Source organism: Ambystoma mexicanum, chromosome 11, assembly GCF_040938575.1.
Source record: "Ambystoma mexicanum isolate Mex_15411 chromosome 11, UKY_AmexF1_1, whole genome shotgun sequence".
Lineage (NCBI taxonomy): Eukaryota > Metazoa > Chordata > Amphibia > Caudata > Ambystomatidae > Ambystoma > Ambystoma mexicanum.
Window position 1 is genome coordinate 1,473,991,267 of NC_090934.1, and position 20,280 is coordinate 1,474,011,546.

Genomic DNA, 20,280 nt, shown 5'->3' on the forward strand with positions numbered 1-20,280 from the left:
GGGGTAACCCCCAGCCACTTATAGCAGCTGGTAATAAGGCAAGAGGAATCCCACACTGCTACACACACTTCTCCGAAGAATGCTGGCATTGGCAGGGTCTGAGCCAATGGGTGCAGCGCTCCAGGAGCTGGGTGCCAGCCATTGGCTGGTCCAATGCTACTGGGACTGGCCATGTGCATTCATGATCTTGCACTTAGAACACAAATGCTGTTAAAAGGTACACACGGTACACATGCAGTGTGCACTAAGACCGTGTGGCCTTTAATCCTCCACATGTACTAGGTTTGCTGGATTCCATCCATCCCTAAAGCCTGCATTGCACATTTCCAGGAAGGGGAGGATTCAGTTGAGTCAGCAACGGCCTCTGAATATGGCAGATAGTAGACTAGTTCACCCGCGTATCCAGGCGACTATCTATTGTGCTGCCCCTTCCCCCAGGAGCAAAATATTCTAACTTGTTTAAGCTTTAAGATTTTCCACTAAAACCAATAACTGGCAAAAGGGCTGGGACGGCCCTGCTAGGTGGATTTCGCCCTTGTGGCCGGTGCAAGAAGACCCACAATGCACTGGGCTATGCAGAGTCCGCGGGGAAGAAGGTCTGGAAGCCGGACTCCAGCTCCTCATTATGAGTTTGGCAGTAGATCTGCCAGTTTACCGACAAACCTCTTGCCCTTTATTGCCCCTCCGTCCTGTTGTATCACCATGGGCTGATGACTGCTGGCATGGCAGTGCCAATCCCCAGTTTTGGGGTCCATAGGACTTCATGGGGTTTTTTGGGGTAGATTTTACCACGAGCAGTAATAGTGTGCAGTAAACCTCCCGATTGTTTAAGTGGAGGACTCGCCCCCAGCTTTGTGTGGGGGGCACATCCTCCACGTTATCTCCAAACTCGAAATTTGGTGGTGCTGTAAACGTGGCGGCAATTTCATTACCACCAAATGAACACGTCGATATCGCAATTACCGCTCCATGGAAGCGGGGAACGCGGCCCAGTCTTTTATCAATGTAGAGGTTCTTGGTCAAGGATTGAGCGGTTTCCTGGGCATCGAAGTCTTGTATCAGCTCCGCTTTGCTCGCTAGACTTAGTTTGCAACACCAGTTCCTTCCATTGTAAAGGTTTGCGAGAGAATACATGCACAGTCTAGTTCTGCAGAGCGATGTAAATGCCGCTATCCGATATTATCCTGGCCTGTGTCATTTTTGCTCCCCACTGTGAATGTCTTGGACAGTTTGACTGGGATTCGGGTGTATTTTGATCATCATTCATCTTTCATGGAAATGTGTCTTTTTGAATAAAGATTTTTGGACGTGAACTTTGCACACACAATACAATTAAACAGGACCAAACTATCCTAAAATCATTCAACCTATTTGTGTTGCTTGCTTATCTTAGGATAACATTCATAACAAACTGTTGGGCAATGTTGTCTCCTTAACCCCTCATCTGACAGGCTATTATCCAAGTCTATGCAAAAAGGACAAGCATACTTGTGCGGAGAGAGTGCGTGGAAACTGCAGCATAGAAGCTATACCAGGCATAGGGCCGGTCTCCTTGCCTGGTGTTGCCAAGAACCAATGCCTGTAATTGATGGTTTTGATATGTCCTCTAAGGTCTTTGGGATGATGTTGGGGGGTAGGGGTGTGTGATGCCTAGTTCTGGTCACTGCGGGTCCATCACACACTTGTATCTGTTTCCACAGGCACTGGAGTTCTGCGTGCAGTCCATGCAGCTGGAGGAAGAGTCCTTCCTGCTCACCGATGCACTCTACGCCTTTGGCCTTCTGGGCAGGTAACAGGAGCCTTCATCCATGTGTGGTTGAGACATCAATGCAACCGCAAGTATTCATCGCAATGATTGTGTGCAATGCAAGCCCCAGAGTATATTGGTTTTGAGCCAAACTGCTTTTGACATATATGCCTGCATTATTTATGTATCATTCAAGTGTTGGGGCCACCCCTAAATTCCGAGATTCCCTGGCCCTGAAGATACATCATCAATACTCATTCCATAGCATTATATTTCATCCAAAAACAAATATGCTGAGTGATAAGATCCTTTGCTTACTTGCTTACACCCTAAACCCTCAGAGAGGTCCAGGGTAGAGTGGAAACCATACCATGAATCGCACAATCCTGGAAGAAATTGAACCAGCGTATTAGGGCAAGAAGCCGCGCCATCGCGCGCGGGAGAACAGAAAACTGATTGGTCAATGAGCTCCACACTACTGCCGCTACCTGCAAACAGGTGTGGACCTTAAGCTGCTTGTGCATCACTCTGTGCAGTGCCTACCTGTGCAAGATAGAGCCGGGGTCTCTAACTCCGGTCCTCGAGAGCCCCAACCCTCCAGGTTTTCTAGATAAGCACTGATTGCGTAATTGACTGCCATTTAGCTAAACGGTGCGCAAATGTGTTATGGGCGGATGTCCTGAAATCAAAGAGTTCGTTTGTCTCTTGAGCACCAGATGGTAGAGCCCTATTTTAATAAAATATTAGTGATGGGTAAATTAGTTTGTCATACAACGCTCTCTGATTCTCTTATTCAAGCACATTAAGGTTCAACCAATACTAGTCCTGCCTCCTGGGTCACCCCTCAAATTTGGCCAGAACGTTAAAACATACCTTTCCATCCCATATCGCAGCTCCCTCGCGTTTTTCTACACACTGTTCAGGTGGTCTTTTGGTGCAGAGACACACATAATTGCATCAGTAGCTCTCATGCCAGCCCAATAGGTAGTCACCCCGCCTCCAACAACTACACAAAAGTGTTGATTTTAATTTCCTCACTTCTTGGAGATTATCTTACGGCAGAGGTCTTTAAACTGTGGGGCGTGCCCCCATGGGGGGACGTGGCCTCACTCAAGGGGGAAAGGGTGCAAGACCCCAGGCTGAAATGAAAAACAAAGGGGCGGCTCATCCATGATGGCCCCCTCACCCATTATGGAGAAGCCGAGGAGCCAGCCCAGTGAAACACTGAGCGCTCCCTTAGCTGCTTTTTCCAGTTGAGTGAGCACTCCTGGGCTTGCTGAACTGTCAAAGAGAAACACTGTTTCCCTTTGACAGTTCAGTTCCACAGCCACACATGCAAAATGAGCCATGCAAGGATGAGGGCCTTTTGTTCGCCAGCTTTGCATAGCTCATTGGAATGCTGGCTGGGGAAGTGCATGTCTCTATATCTGAGGGGGTGCTCCTGCGCCTCCTCTCAGATATGGACAGAGCAGCCTGAAGCGGGACATTTCAGCACTCATGCGCAGGCCCCTACACACATGTGCAGGAACCAGGAAGCTCTTACTTCCCGATTCCTGTTCATGATGCAGAAACTGGAATGCTGCAGAGGAAACTTCAGGACTGGGGCAGAAGGTACGTTTATGTTCACTTATTTTGTATTTAAATGTGTGTATGGATGTGTGTATGCTTGTGTTATGAGTGAGTGAGTGTATGGTGATGGGTGCTCGTGTGAATGACAGAGTGATTGCTGTGTGAATGTGTGTGTGTTTCTTTTGGTCCATTGAGCTGATTTTGCCGAGTGGAGGTTAGGGGGCGGGGCAGTTGTACAACAAAGGGATTTAAAAAATGCCTTTGTTGCACAATCCCCTTACCCACCTGCCAAAATCAGCTCTCCTGAGGCGCTGTGGAGTCCAGGGGACATGGATGGTATTTCTTTACTGGACATCTAACATAGATCCTTGTCTTGTCACGCCTGGAAACCCTTGTGTACAGGTGAGTTATAAATGCCACATCATATCATATCACATTATACATGTCCAGTCAAAAATGCCTTGCCTGCCCCCTGGGCCCTCCAGTGCCTCGGGGGCTCAGGGGAGAGGGGAGGTATCTTTTTACTGGACATCTATCATAGATATCCAGTAAAAAATACCATGCCTGCCCCCTGGGCCCCCAGCTCCAAATGCAAACTGATTGGCTTTTTACCCATTTTCTTTTTTAAAGTATGCTCTAAAATGCAACATATTAATCCATTATTTTAAAAATAATTCCAGGGGATTACCCCCGTCACCGAATTCCCCTTGATTGGTTCTGGCTCCCTCGTTGTGCTTGGACGCTATGGCACATCTAGGGGAACTATTTACACGCCTCAATTTTAAAAAATCACCAGCTGCCACTGCCCTGGGACTGTGCTGGTAGCAGGGTGGGCGGGAGCACTGGGATAGTGGTGGATGAAGGGTGGGGAGAGCCCAGAGTCTGTGATAGGGTGGGGAAAGCCGTGGGACTGGGTACGAGTGTGATGAAGGAGCCCAAAGACTGTGATGGGAGCAGGTGGGGGGCCCCCAGGCTATACTGGGAGTAGGGTGCTGTGACGGCACACGATAGTTCTATCCATTTGAACTTACTGTCCATTTGCCATTTTGGTGGGCGGGAGGCAGCCTGCTCACATTTTGCCGAAAAGGTTTGAAGACTACTGCCTTACAGTATCCATAGTTCTAGGGAGAAATGCAAAGAAGAAAAGGTACTGGATTTGAGCAGAAAAGGAGCAAAGAAGAGAGGGTGATAGTAATGATTGAACGACGTATGGATAGACCAACCAGCCCCCGAAGCCGGTGAGGAGATCTATCCCGTCAAAGTTCTGCAATGTGGGGTTTACAGTAGCTGTGAAACAGAATCAATAGGGAGATTTGCAGAGATGTCAACCTGTTGGGGCCCCACAACCAACATTTCTACAGACCCTCAGAGGCAAGGACCCAGGATATGCTTTTTAGAACTCTTTGGAGGGGACCACGTGGATACAAAGATGGAGTGTGTTGTTTACATTTCCACTGGTATAAAACCTTGAGGCGCAGGGGGCCTACTCCCTCCAATCATCATTAGAACGAAATGAATCTAGAACTCTGCTCTGCATCAGAAGAGGCCATAATGTGAGTGCTGCATGGGGTAGAAAACGGGTATGAAAGGTCTAATAATAAGGGCGATTGGGGGTCATCGAGTGCCAGACTGACCATAAACTCTCGACGAGTCCAGCACCAACCTAGGTTACTCATGAAAACTTGCAAGCAGCACCCACCATACTTGTGAACTTTAAGCCCTTTGGCAGAACTCAAAATCGAGTTGACCTGCTCTGAAAACTGTTGAATATATCCTTCAACTTACACCCAATTGGCTATAATGTGTTTGTAATTGTTAGAAGTTCTCTTAGACAAATAACGTGTGATAGGTTTTCCCTCCCGACACATCCCTTGGCCAGTAAGAGAGTGTCCTCACATATATATAGGATTTGCTTTTGATTTTTGATTTGGATTTTGAAGCATGTGTATAGCGCACCGGACGAAATGAATCGCATGTGTATAGCGCACCGGACGAAATGAATCGCATGTGTATAGCGCACCGGACGAAATGAATCGTAACTGGGTGCAGATGAAATCTTTAGAATTAGAAACGTGCCTCTATCAGAACATTTATAAAAAGTCAGAAGGTCAGTCAACCCAACTTCAGAAGTTCTAACAGAACAAGTAGGTCTTTACAGCCCTTCGAAATTCCATCAGATTTGTAATCGCTCGGATTTCTCTGGGTAGTTTGTTCCAAACTCTTGGGCCGTAGACTCTGAATCTACGGTCCCCTTTACTCACACACCTTGTCCGTGGCAGATTATTATCTGCTGATCGCAGCTGTCGGGTAGGAGCATGTTTCCTGATTTTATCCGTTAGGTAGCCTGGTCCTGTGCCATTAACACATTTATAAACTAGACACAGAACCTTAAACTCAATTCTCTGTGTTATGGGTAGCCAATGTAAGGTTTTACCCTGTGCACCAGCCTGACTGCTGCATTTTGAGCCACTTGTAATCTGTTTAGCTGATAGACTGGAATTCCTGACAATAATGCGTTACCATAGTCAAGTTTAGAGTTCAGGAAAGTACCAATAACCACTGCTCTATCCTCCTCCGCAATGAAAAGCAGGCATAGTGAGTAGAATGCTGCCTGGCAGCTAAAATTCCTAATGTATGTCTCCATGTCATTGTGCAGCCACTTGAGAGTGCTTGGCGGGCAGGCAGATATTGGAGAGAAGGGACTTGGTTTTCTGGTGGATTAGCAATGGTGATTTCCTGGTTGCTCACTGCTTGTATCACAAGGGGTTAAAAGGAAGCTAGCCAGCAGAGTATTGGACTCTGGCTCGGCCTGGTCTATCAGCAGACAGCAGGATTGCCCCAGTCTTGCTGTTGAGGGGGGCAGTCTCTGTAAAAACTGGAAGCAATTAGAACCGGGTCAGCTGCCAGTGCGAAGTCTTCTCAAATGGGGAGTCGCCAGGAGAGGTTCCTAAATACAGCCAGTGATGGTAAGGGGATTCAGAACTGAGCATGGCATCGGGCAGTGAGAGAGGACAGGACGCCTGGCTGCGAGACTTCTGGGTCGCAGGGGGCTGGCTGTCACCCCCACTTCCCTCTTCTCCTCCTCAGATAATGGCCACAAGCATTCCCTTCCTGCCACCTCTCTCTATCATTCCCACTGTCTCGCTCTCATATCAACACTCTCTCGCGCCTCTCCAGCTATCTCGCTCTTCCCTATACATGCATTTCTTGTGGAAGCCCGGACTGAATTGGAGGGAGGGAGAGATAGTGTGGGCTGCCATGTGCACACACCCTCATTCCATGCAATGCCCTGGACAGATCCCAGCTTCCTGGCTGCAGAGTGGCTTGGCCTCAGACCCCAGAGCTCCAACCCTGAGCATGTCCTCCCCACGGGACTGCCAGGGAGGCAGCAAGGGCTGTTGGTTCAACAGCTCTATGGAGGTTATTCGGCAGCAATTGGGCAGGTGCAAGTTACAGGGTGCAATTCCCAGGATCTCTGGGCCCCCAGCAAGTAGCCAGAGGCTTGAAGAACATGGCTCCTTAACTGTCAGGCATATGGAACCCTTACACCACACGCACACACAACACACAGACGCACACACACCACGTGCCGGCACCTCCAAATACTGAAGAAGCGAATGTGCCGAAGAGGCCAGAAGTGGCAGCGTTCAGGGAATCGCACATGGAACACCTGGGGTTTTGGGGGTTCCCCGAGAATCGATTAGCCCTCGATGGCACTCATCTGAAGTTGAAGGCCCTTCCATGTGTTGCCCATAAAAAGACCTGCTGCCACCAGTGATGGGTTTCTGAATCCTAGCAAGTTGAAGTGGTCGAGCAAACATTGATCCTGGCTGGTGCCCTTTAGGTGATTTTCAAAACCTTTCAGGTGATAACTTGAGTGCTTTGCAATGGAAGGTCCTAGATTTCACTTACGCGAGCACCGGCAAGTCATGGCAATATTGGGGGTGCAGGAGATGGGGTCCCATTGACTCAGGTGGAGCAGAGACGAGCCTCCAAATTCTGTACCTGCTGCGTGCAGACGAGCATCTGTCATTTGCTGCCCCACCTCCAGTACCTTAGAACTTTGCAGCAAATGGAAGCTTGGAGGCCGGCCTAAAGCAAGAAAGGTTTGTGGGAAGGTCACCGTGGGGCTGCTTCACACAGGGGACAGGGTGTGATGTGTGGTTAAATGCTGTTGGTATTGTGCTTATCTAGTAGTTAAGAAAGGGGTCTGCAACATTTGCCTCGCCAGATGTTTTGGACTACAAATCCCATGCCCGCAACCCAGCCTAGATACTGGTCAGCATTCTTGGGATTTGTAGTCCAAAACATCTGGAGAGTCAAAAGTTGCAGACCCCTGAGTTAAGCAAATCAAGATATAAGGTTGTCAATAGGTAGTAACTGCTTACCTGTTAATACTGAATATGTTAAAAAGGTGTCACCCATTACCGGACAGCAAAAAAATACAGAGGATGAAAATGTCAAGCTTTTTACTCCAAATTTCACTGTAATTTTATGCTGGAAGTGGTTTTGGGTAACAGATATTGTGACGGGACTATGGAACGAGTTGAAGGTGGGTCTCCCCCGCACATAATTGTGGTTTTTTTGGTTGACATTTTCAACATCAGTATTTTGGAATTGCCGTAATCACAAAGATCTGGTGAAAAACAGCTCAGGATATCGGTTCTTTGGAGGGGGTTCGATGTATCTGGCTGAGTAGGTTTACATTTTTACCCGGACCTCCTTTTTACCCATACATTTTTTTAAAAATGTTTGTTGATTTCGCAGCCGGTCAACATCGATGCCTGCTGTCCTCTAAATCACTAGTTTCTAAGGCCAGTTTGCAACAGCCAAATCATGCCATGTTTTTTGGTTATTCACGCAGAATACATTTTAATCCGGAGAACGTAATGTGAGGTGTTTACATAGTCAGTCGTTTTAAGGAAAACCTGGTGCGGTTGTAGCTCCCAAGGACTGAACTTGTTGACATCTACTCTTGAAAGACGGAATCTACTTATAAGTACTAAAAGAAAAGAAAAGTAGGGCTAAAGTCTTTTGTCTCTTTCCATACATTTTGTTACATGGCTGCCTCGTCAAGTGTGCAGTACAAAAAGATACCCTAATTCCTTAATGTCAAAATTTCTTCAAGTTATTTCACTGTTTCTACTGTGTGAGCTCTTCATACATGTTACACTATACACACATGAGCGTAAAATATCGAAAAATGCAATGGAAACAATTAGCATAGTTTCATTTCAGTATAGTATAAATGATGCAAAATAATTACAATGTGCAAAGGGGAGTGTTCTGTCAATTTCCAGGATTAGTGCCCTACATGATATGATATGGCATTTGTAACGTGCCTATGCACAAGTGTTTCAAGGCGCGAGATGCCTAAACAAGTATGTAACGCGATTACTCCATTTCATACCTCTAGCCAAATGTATGCAAATGACTTATTGAGCTGTATTAAAATTAGGATCAGGAAAGCAAAATGTCCCAACCTGTGCCCTAATCCCCCAAATGTAATCCAGGCTGCGGAAAGCAGACACCACATTAAACGTCTGAACACTGGTGCCATCAATGTTCGTATGATCTCGCGCTGCTCGACCTTCATGGCCGAGTGATAATGTCAGTTTCGATCCATTCATTTTTTCAGAGGCTACATTGCATTTTGAAACTATGATATATTTTGTTGCCATCTGACATATATTTCATATTACTCAAATGTTACCTTAAGGATTGCAATTGCAAAAATACATTGATATGCTCCCGATTCCTAGTTCTTACTGGGGGTTCTCTGGCCGAAACCCCTGCACCATTAGTTCCCCTCTTCGTCCACCGCAGAGTCCAAACTGCAGATGCAAACACTCTCAAAATGCAATGGACACCCCAGGATTCGGTCTTATTTCTAGTCTGGATATTTAAACCAAATGTTTACCATTCCCTAGTTCCATTAATCAATTGCTGCAAAATGTTTCTTGGCGAGCTGGCAGAAATGCTCCCAGCCATGACAATCTGGCATGGTCCATCAGTGTAAAAGGAGCCTGAAATAACCTTCCCACTGTCACAATAAAACATTCGAGTGAATTTATTTTAATTGATATAACAAATGAAACAATATCTTTATTTCTTCACACAGAATATTCGGAAATGCAAATGCACACTGTTTTGACTTAGATGTGGCATTGAATAAAATCCACACCTAGTAGAAACTGTCAGAAACAAATGTTAAATCGCAGGAGTTGTCATTCTTCAAATTTGATTAGAAATGTTTTCCAAATTGACCAGGCCTTGGTTTGAGAAGACTAGCCTCTGACAAAACGACTTGCAATAGCCAGTAGGAACATACAGCATAGACATTCAAATATACGGGTATCCGGTGGAACTCACATGATCCTTACAAATAAAGGCCACGCAAGAAGTGGTGAGGATATTTTGGAATCCACTCCCAGGTGCAACCTCTGGAGTCAAACCATAAAAAGCGCGATCAGTAGACAATGCAGAGCACTGAGCTCTGATACGAACATAGGGAGACTGTTTGACAAAGAAATAACATTCATGTACACATTTAATAACCATTTATGAAATGTTTAGTGAAAGCGGAGAGAAACCACAATTACTATGGACTGAAAAGCTGGTGACTGCTGCGTGCCTTGATTGCTTAGGGAAAGGCGGTGACTGAAGCATCTGGCAGAAAAACCTAACAGTCACAATTTGGCATATGTGACTCCAAAAGTGTAACTTATAGTCCAAAATGTCAGTGTTTTACTGATAGGCAGAAACATGATGGTGTGAACACCATTGAACCTCAGCATGAGGTTTTGTTTACCGTCGTATTCACTCGTTTGCGCTAGAGTGGTTCTGTTCTGCTTTGGTTCCCCTCCTTTTTGGCCCTTCGTACTCAGTTTGTGCAGGACAGCTTCTTTGGTTCAGACGACTTGCTCTTTGGTTATGGAGTTCCATTCGATAACCATTGTTATTTAACATCCCCATGGAGCCAATGGGAGATCTGGTGACCGAGATGGATATCAGGGCACAACGGTATGCTGACGACACAATCGATTTAGATCTAACAGGGATGTGACACCCTTTGCTTTAGGGAGTGTCTTCATGCTACTGAGGAATTGGATGTTTTGAGTCTTTCAAATTTCATCTGTCCATGACTGAGTTTCTGTCGGTTTCTTGTTAGTCCTCATCAGCCTAATTTCAGCAGTGTCTTTAGCCACTCCCTTGTTTAAGTATCACACCCTCCCAGGGTCCTCCGTTAAATCTCTCATTTTAATCTTGATTCAAATCTGAATCTTAAAGCACATGCGTGCGTCTTGCACAATAATTGTTTTTTTCAGTTGTCTTTGCTTCGCTAATTAAAATAGTTGTTTTCGGCTACGGAGTAGCGTACAGCCATCCGGCATTGGGGCTTTCTCGCCTGGACAGGGGCAATCCTGGCCTTCCGCCGGCCATCTTGGCCCCTCTATGGCAGTGTTACGCTCTGACACTAGTCCTGCTTCTGCCACAGGGAACTTCACATTATCCCTATTTTGTTATCTCTCCGTTGGTTTCTTGGGCACTATTGTACACGCTCCAAGAGCCGAAGCAACACTTACAAGGCGGGGGCGCTACAACTCAGCCAGTAAACCACGCCTCCCTGGGGGCCTGAGAAAGACATTGAGCGCTAATATCTCACAGTTGGAAAAAACACTTCTCAAATCTTCTCTTTAGGCGGCTTAATCCTTTTCATCTTGTGCTCCTAAGAAATGGAATTCTCTACCTTTACAAATGTCTTTTTTACCCACACCTCGATAGTTCAGAGCAGGTTTTAACATGTACTTATTCCTAATGACCTACTCTGAATTTGTTTTTAGTGAAGACAACCTTATTTTTTTGCATTGAAGTGTGCTGTTTAGTTCATCGTATACCATCAAGTTGCTTACTTCTGTACTTGTATTACCATTTTGTATGGTTTTATTGTACAGAGCCCACCACCTTTGGGCCAGGTATTTTTCATACATTTTAAAAAATAAAAAATAAAAATCATTGAAACTTGGTCATGTTTTGATTTGACATTTATAGTGTTCACAAGCAAGTGCCAACAGACCATTGATGAGGCCTCGTCAAATGACCAAGCTCAATATTGGTGGAGAATGACTGCCATCGAAAGGTCTTCCATTTATTTTCGAAAAGGCAGAAGCTTGTTAGTCCTGCGCAGGTCATAAGGCAAGGAGTTGCACGGAATTGCTAACTGTTCCTTCATAGTGTATCCCATTGCTTTTTTTTGACCTAAACAGGATATATGTACTAGATTTTTCTTCCATCATCATCATTTTCACCATCGGTATGGCCCCAAGGCGCTGTAGGTTGAACGCCCTGGGAAACTGAAAAGTCCAGGTATGGGAAATTCAACTGAGTCTAGAATGCATGTGTGCATTTGTAGCCAAAACCAAGTTGGGTAAGGTTGGCCAGGACCCTCCTAGCCACCCGTATTGAGCAGGCAAGAAAATGGTTGCTTTGAAGTTGACAAGAGAGAGTGCGAGGGTAGTAGGTTCATTATATTTTTGCCATGGGGGGATGGCTGCATTCTAATGGTGGGGGTGTTGTGCAATATGTCATTGGGAATGGTGTATGGTTGCAGATGTGTGTGGGTAAGAGGCCTTGCCTTAGAAGAACTGCCATAGGTATGGAGTGAGATACGTATCCGTCTGCTGGTGCTGGCTTCTTGGGTTTGTGTCTGCGGCGTGGACTCACCTCCTGTGTTCTGCTGGATACTGTTAATCAGGTTCATTCTTAATTCTTACCATCTTTCGGTGAATGTTTGGGAGTTCATTGCTGCCGCGGTCATCCTGGGGTGAATAGCTTGCTCAAGAGGACAGGGTTAGTCAGGGTGCCAGAGGGTATAGCCATGTCTTGATGGCCCTTAAGCAAGCCTGGTGGTCCTCAATGCGTCAGATGGTAAACAGCATTGAATTCCAGGTAGTGGGAGCTTGGACGGAGTAGGTGAAGCCTCCATTTGTGGTTGATTTGAAAGAGGGGATCACCAGCAGGAGAGCAGTGCCTGACCGCAGGTTTCTGTTGGGATTGTAGTGGGTGATTTCCTATTGAAGGTATTCTGGGCCTGTCTTGTGCAGGGCTCAGTGAGTGATGCACATAGCTTTGAAGGTGGCCGACCGGGAGCCAGTGGAGGATACAGAAGGCGGGGGTGATGTGCCCTCTGTGTGCGTGGGCGAGTAGGAGCCTAGCTGCGGTGTTCTGAACCCTTTGCAGCTTTCTGAGTTGGTAAGCAGGGGCACACAGTTAGAGGAAGTCAACGCAATCTGGATGGGAGAGGAGAATGGACATGATTGCAGCGACTCTGTGGGGGTAGGAGAGCCCCGGTAAGATACGTTTGAGGTGCAGGCAGCAAGATTTAGACACATTGAACAAACATGTCAATAACTTATATGTCATTTGATCCTTTCTGTGATGTATAATAGCCCATTATAAAATGAAGCTTTTCGTACTAGGGTGATTGCCCTAAAGTCGATTGTTGCCTGCACCGGCAGCCAGCACAGCTTATTTATTTGATTTTATTGAGTTTTAAACATAACATATTAATCATCATACAGTTACTGTTCACTGCATTGCAATCAGACCCAGAAAGGATAGTCTGCATACCCCTCCTCCCACCAATGTTAGAACTTTATTTCAAAAACATTTCCACCCACCCCCTCCCACGTCCCTCCCAGGTACAGCACTACTTTCAAGATGAGTCCAACAGTAGGTCTTTTGTCTTCAGCCTACAATTTACATTCAGATTTGGGTCTCTTACATTGTTAATGGTAAATGAGCGACAAGCAAACATAGGTGCTCTCCAGAGTGTTATCACACATGTGCTGGGTGTAACCCAGCTTTCGTACCCCTTCTCCGTACATCGCCCAACTACTGGCAATGTACCACTTCAAGTCGGACTTTTGTTATCCGTATTAGACTGGGAACAGGAAATGTATTTGTCAATATAATCTTGCCACAGTATCTCATATTGCACGGATCGCCCATGTAGAGCCGCCGTAATCCTTTCTATCAAACATATGCCAGTGGCCGACCTTTTCCCATTCTTTCTTACTTCGGGCTGCAACTGCTTTCCATTTGATCACTACACATGCTCGCGCTGCTAACAATAGAGGGGCGATCAACCCCATCGCCCTCTTAAATTCATCCCCATCCCTCTCCAGCCCGAACAAAAGAAGGGGGGCACACTCCCATTGGATTCCCTCTATATCCTTGATCCAGCCGAGGACTTCATCCCAGCATACTCTGATTCGGGGGCACCCCCACCAATGTGCCAGTAATCTGCCCTTTCGCCACATTTTCTCCAGCATTGGGGACTCACTGTTTGAAACATCTTGGGCAGTCTGTGGGGGTCATATTGCCGCCTATGAAGAAGCTTAGTCGCATGCAATTTATACTGGGAGGCAATCGATACCAGGGAAGCTCCCTTGCACATTGAAGACCATAACTGCGCATCAATCTCTAGGTTTATATCCGTCTCCCAACTATTCTTGAGTTTGGTTGTGGACCCCTTCCCCGCATCTATCAGGGTTTTGTACATAATTGAGATCAGCCCTTTGGTTTCAGTGAGGGTATCCAGAAGTGATTTAAAGAGGATGAGGTCTCTTTTTATTTCTCTCTCCATGGTCCTCTCATCAATTTACCCTTAAGTTGAAGGAAGTGGAACATGGACAATGTTCCTATGCCTAGCACGCTCTCAAGTTGGGTGATCATGACAAATTCACCTCCTCTCCAAAGTTGTCCACCATCTCGAGCCCCGCCTCAAACCACTCTTGAAACCTGCCATGGTCCGGGATCTCTTGCCTAATCCCATTTGCCCAAATGTGACTCAATGGGGATGGCCACGTTGTTATGCCCCGAATGTCTGCTCCCACCCTCCATATTTCCCAAATGGTCCCCAGGATGGGATCCTGGCAAATCCTGCAAGTCCATTTGTTCCTTGGCACCCAAAGCCACTCAGACAGGGTGGCTGGGACGAAGCTGTGGTTGTCTAGACTCACCCATTGCAAATGCTTTTGGTTTCTCAAGTGTGTTATTAAAATCCTTAGCTGTGCTGCTATGTAATATTTTGCGAGGCCCGGAAAACCTACCCCCTCCCCTTTTCCTTGGGCAATGTCAATACTTCATACGCAATTCTCGTTTTTTTCCCCTGCCATAGGAATCTCAGGATGACCTTTTCCACTGCCCCAAAGAATGATTTTGGCATTTTAATTGGAAGCATCTGGAATGGGTATAGAAACCTTGGGAGACACACCATCTTGATTGCGTTAAGTCTTCCCATCCATGAGATTGTGAGTTTCTGCCACCTGGTCAGGTCCGACTGGAATGTGTCAAGCAGGGGAGGGAAGTTGGCATCATATAGAGCATCTAAGTGTCGTACTAAATTAATCCCTAGATATCGCAGGGTAGTATACTCTATCGTGAGGCCCAGGACTGAATACCTCACTTTTTCTTGCTGTGTGGGTTCAGTCAGGGGAAACAAAATAGATTTTGTTTTGTTAATTTTGAACCCGGAGAGAGTTCCATACCCTTCTATTACTTGTATAGCTCTGGGGATGGAAGTCAACGGATTTGTGACATGTAGTAACAGATCATCGGTGTATAATGCCACTTTATATTCTTTCCCCTGCACCTGCATTCCTACTTCGATCAAATGGTCAGACCTGATTTCATGGGCGAGAGGTTCGAGCGACAAAGCAAATAATATTGCGGACACAGGGCAGCCCTGTCTAGTGCCCCGACCCAAAGTAAACCACCGTGACCACTCAGAGCTGACCGACACAGATGCCTTTGGAGATGGTTAAACCGCTGTCATCCCCCTCCTAAATATCTCGCCCGCCGTACCTTCCTCAGAACCGCCTCTAGGAATCCCCATTCGACTCTGTCGAAGGCCTTCTCTGCATCGACAGATAGAAGGGCAGGTTCCCCTGTCATCGTCTTTGATTCATGTATTAGGTGTAAGGTTTTGCGCATTGTGTCTGATCCCAGCCTTCCCAGAATAAATCCCACCTGGTCTGGATGTACGAGCCGCAGCATATATGTCTTTAGTCTAGATGCCAGGACTCTTGTGTATATTTTGGCGTCAACATTGAGTAAAGATATTGGACGATATGAGGCAAAATATTTGGGGTCTCTTCCTTCTTTGGGTATGACGGAGATCAATGCCTCCGAAAAGGAATCCGGTGCCACCCCTGTCTCTAATATATCATTAAACAGGTCGACCAAAAAAGGGAGGAGGGGGGTCAAGAAGGTCTTATAAAAACCTGCCGAATAGCCATCGTTCCCGGAAGTCTTACCCAGAGACAATCTCTTCACTGCGTTTTCTACTTCTTTGGCCATAATTGGGGCATCTACTGTGTCCGCCTCTCCAATTGTGAGTACTGGCATTCCTACTCCATCTAAGTATTGATCTAATTGGGCACTATCTTGGGTCATTTCAAATTTGTATAGATGTTTGTAGAATCTCGCGAATGTCTCCAGGATGTTTCCCGCCTATGGCCCACGAGTGTCCCCTTCTCCTTCATCTATGGCTGCCACCCATCTGTCTTGTCCTTGTCCCCTTACTCTAGCTGCCAATAAAGCATCTGCCTTGTCCCCCTTCTCATAGCGCTTCTGCTTGAGGACTTGGAGTTTCTGGACAATCTGGGCTTCCTCCAGGAGGCAGAGTTCGTCTCGTCCTCTGCCTGGCTAGCGCGATCTTCTCCACCCTGTCCCATGTGGCAGTGCGTGCCTCCCAATACAGCTGCGTTATCTCTTCCCTTAACCTGTTTTCTATCAAGATCCTTTCTCTTTTCTTATTGGCGCCTTCTCTGATCAGTATCCCCCACCACGTCGCTTTCCCTACATCCCACACCATTTTTCTAGATACCTCACCCATGTTATTAGCTTTGAGGTATTCTTCTATCTCGGTTACCATTTCGTCCCAAAGAACCGGGTCCTTCCAGAGAGTCTTGCTGCATCGCCACTTATTTCCACTCATCGGCAAATCTCTGAGGTCTACTTTAACAAAGACCATGTATTGGTCCGACCAGGCGACGGGTTCAATCTCCGAGTAGGCCGTAACCTCAGCTAACCCCTCCGAGATATATATATATATATAGTCGATTCTAGTATATGTACCATGGGGGGTGGAGTAAAGTGTGTACCCCGTGGTGTTTAGATGTAATTCTCTCCATTTATCTTGTAGTCCGTATGTTCGCATCATCTCCGCTACTGCCATTCGGCCTGCATCAGCCAGTTCAGCCAAATCTGGAGCAGATGTCTGCCTGTACCTTTTAGTATCTGCCCATAGGTTGAAATCCCCTCCCAATATCACATGGCCCACTGCCTGCATCATTATCTTGGAGATTGTGCGCTGTAGGAACCCTGCTTGTCTCGTGTTAGGGGCATATAGAGTCGCTAGCATGATCGTTAGACCTTTCACACTGCCTACTACCATCAGGGCTCTTCCCTCAACATCCTTCCATATCCTGGAGACCTTTAGATTCAGGCCGTTTCTAACCAGTATCCCCACCCCCGCCTTCTTAAGAGGACCAGTTCCCCAGTACTCCTTCCCCATTTTAGGCTGTATAATCCTACGTTCTTCACCCTGTGCATACTTAGTCTCTTGTAGAAATAGCACATTTATATTAGACCTCTGAAATTCCCTGTACACCAGGGATCTCTTTGTGGGGGAATTAAGTCCCTTTACAATAAGTGTGCAGATTCTGGAGAGCGCATCGTGCGCTGCATTGAGTGTTGTTGCCATTACCTATTTGAGGTTCTTCGTATACTCAAAATAGACCCTAACAAATCTTGTTTCTTAGGGTAACACAATAGACCACACATAACATGTCTGCTAAGCACTTTGTACACAGTGTCATCAAAGGTCTGCTCGAGGGGAGTCATTCATTCTCCTAACTTTCCTGGATCCGTGTACCTGCCCTGCCTCAAGCCCTGGATACGCCACTGCCTGTCCTCATTCTGTCGCTCACCCTCGATCGCCTCATCCTCTTGGTTTCCCAGCAGGTCAGTCGTGCACGTCTGGATATCCCTCTTCGTTCACAATCTCATTGTCATACCTTCCCACTGAAACGTGAGCGAGAATGGCTAGACACATCGATACCTGACTCCTTTCTCTTTGAGCCATTTGGTAAGCGGCATACACATCCTTCTCATGGCGAGAGTCAAAGATGACAAGTCTTGAAAAATTGATACCCTCGCTGTGTCAAGAGAAATGTGTGCGGTGCGGATGGCCTTCTCAAGGACCCTCGCTTTATCAGCGTAGTTGTGAAATCGCGCCAATACCGTCTTTGGGCTGCCCGCCGCCTTACCAGCTCTATGTATGCGATCGATTTTAGGTTCATCCATGGACTCATCCTCAAACAAGGTCTTCATAATCTTGTGCAGGGTCATCTTCAAGTCTCTTTCCGTTTCTCCCTCTTTATCCGGGAAACCAAATATGCGTATGTTGTACCGCCTTTCTTGATTTTCCAAATCGTCAATTTTTCCTGCCTAGCTTCTATCTCGGAGATCCTTAAATCTATTTGGGACTCGAGTGTACCCAGAGAGGTTTGATTATGTTCAACCTCATTGAGTCTTTCTTCCATCTTGTCGATTCTTTGTGTTATTTTATCGACTTTCCCGCCGATATCCGCCTTCATGCTCTTGAGTTCGCTCAACAAGGCCGCCACATCCCCTTTAGTTGTAGCTGCATCCGTCTCTGACGTCGCCATTTTGGGATCTGGGAAGTGGCTGGGTCCAATGCCTTGTGGGAGGAAGCGGTATGTTGCAAGCTTCTGTTTTATGTCCATAGGTCTTTTGATCAGTGCCGCATGTATAGGGTGTGATACGTTGTATGGTGTCCGCTACCGCTTGCATTCCCCCAATTTAGGCTCACCCGTCCTGGGGCAGATCCTTTTCCAGATCAACTCTCCATTTCTCCTTATGTGCTGTGAGGGAGCACTGACTCTGAAGTGTGCTATATAAAGAGGAGGGCACACACCCCTCAGAAGGGGGCCCAACCCTCTCGGCCGCCCACAGGGACCAATGCCACTGCAGTTTTACACCTATGTTTTGGGATGCTCTGAGTAGGAGAATGGGTGTTCCAATTGCCTTTCCCAGAGTTCTGTTGACGGTTAATAAGTGAAGTCCACAGGCGTTTGTGCTTGAGGTCTTCGCAGCTGAGTGAAGGCCCAACCCTTCTTGATTGATGCATCCCTAGATGGCAGAGGAGGGCACAAGCCCCAAGATTGGGGGCCCAACCCTCCGTTGAGATCCTGTTTGTGTGCCTATGTTTGAACCAAAGGCTCCAGTTTTCTCACTTGTCCCCAAACCTTCCCCTGTTCTGTCTCTTTATCCGAGGCACAGAAGGCTTCACATGTATAAGGAGAGTGCAGTTCCCGTCAGTTGAGGCCGGCCACAAGTGTCACCACACTCAAATTGTGAGGTGATCTTTGGGGACTTCAATAGTGGCTCGACCGCATTAACAGTACGTCATAGTAGCAAGTATGGCTGGATTCCAGTGTCCCCCACCCCAGATGCCTTCAGAGTGATTCCAGGAAAGAAGCCTCTATTAATATATGCCTCTGCACCGGTGTTCCTTCACTTGGATCTACTTTTCTCTGGTTCCTCTCTTCCTCTCAGGTCCTATCACCAGCACAGGTCGGGTCCTTGTCTTGCCCGCTTCATCTGTTTTATGCACAGAGCAGTGCGTAGGGCTGTGTGTGGGCCGTATCCTCAGAGGAGCGCGCTCATCCCCTAATCCCTTCCTGGTTGATCCAGCAATATGTCACAAGTGCATGGCAACCAGTGTATAGGCCATATATCAAGTAGTCTGGCCCTATCTCGTGTCAGATTATAGCGCCTACTCACTGTGTTCCATAAGACCAGGGAGCTGGTCAGTGTGATTTCACTTCTCGGTACGGGGAGATCCACTCTTTATTGATTTCAGGAGGAACCCTCCTCCGTTAGCCCAGTTCAGGTGGAAGTTGTCTCTCAGCCTGATCGCCACCGCGTCCGGTGTGCCCTGGGATGCGTTTGGGATAAAGTATGTGCTGGTCGCTTCTCACCGTGAGGGCACCTTCTTATCAGCTACTCGCTGCCACTCTCTGGATGGGTGGTCCCTTTATGAGCCGGAGTGCCCGTGCTCAAAGGCCCCGTGAGGCATAACAACACTTCCTGTGCCTGGGCCCAAAGACCCGCACCGGGAGGGCGCGTCACTGCAGTCTATATCCTTGGTTCACCCGCGCAGACCAAGCCCTATATTTCGGAGACGGGTGGTACACGGTACACCGGGGTGGAAGGAAACGAGGGATCGGGCAGCTCAATGTTGCTGTCCATGTGCGGCGTTGCTCCTTCATCCGGTTCGTCACCGCCTTCACTTGCTCCTCAGTGATATCGGGCTGCAGGGCTCACTGGGAGGTTTCATGTGCGCAGTCATTGTAGCATTGCTTTTGGTTTCGGTCGCACGGCCTCAGGTGGCTCGAGAGCTTCCAATGCAACCTGAAAACAAGCAATTACTCTGCGAATTCCGTAGCAATTTTCTTCGAGAGTTCGATCTACTTCAGGAGGGCATATTCCTATTGAAGGTTCACCAAAATATTCCGGTGTTGGGGGTCATATAGTGGGGGCTCAGACCACTATTTGGACCAGTGGAGTCAGAGCTCACACGGAGGTGCAGCTCATCCGTGCACCCCCTGGTGGCCAGTCTCAGCAAATCTTTTTGAGAACAAAAGATATATGTTCTCATTTCACGTTGTTAGTTAAGAATCTACCAGCCATGTTTGGTACTGCTTGCAGACGTTGGAAGGTGCATTAATTAGCGCCTAGAAAAAGAGCATCACAATAACCTGTCTTTGCTCTTATTATTTCAAAAGCAATCACACCACAATTGGCTCCAGATAGAAAAAGATGAATGCGTCCGCCTCTCTCGCCTTCAAGTATAGAAGCAGTAGAGTACT

General features: G+C 47.0%; 1 protein-coding gene across 2 annotated transcripts in view; it reads left to right on the forward strand.

The window, feature by feature from the left end:
- LOC138504590 (uncharacterized) overlaps positions 1-20,280 on the forward strand; it is a 341,200-nt gene that overhangs the window by 141,432 nt on the left and 179,488 nt on the right. For both annotated transcript variants that reach the window (XM_069625178.1, XM_069625177.1), the window contains exon 3: positions 1,701-1,789. In XM_069625178.1, the coding sequence (XP_069481279.1) occupies positions 1,701-1,789 (89 nt within the window). The remainder of the gene's footprint in view (positions 1-1,700; positions 1,790-20,280) is intronic.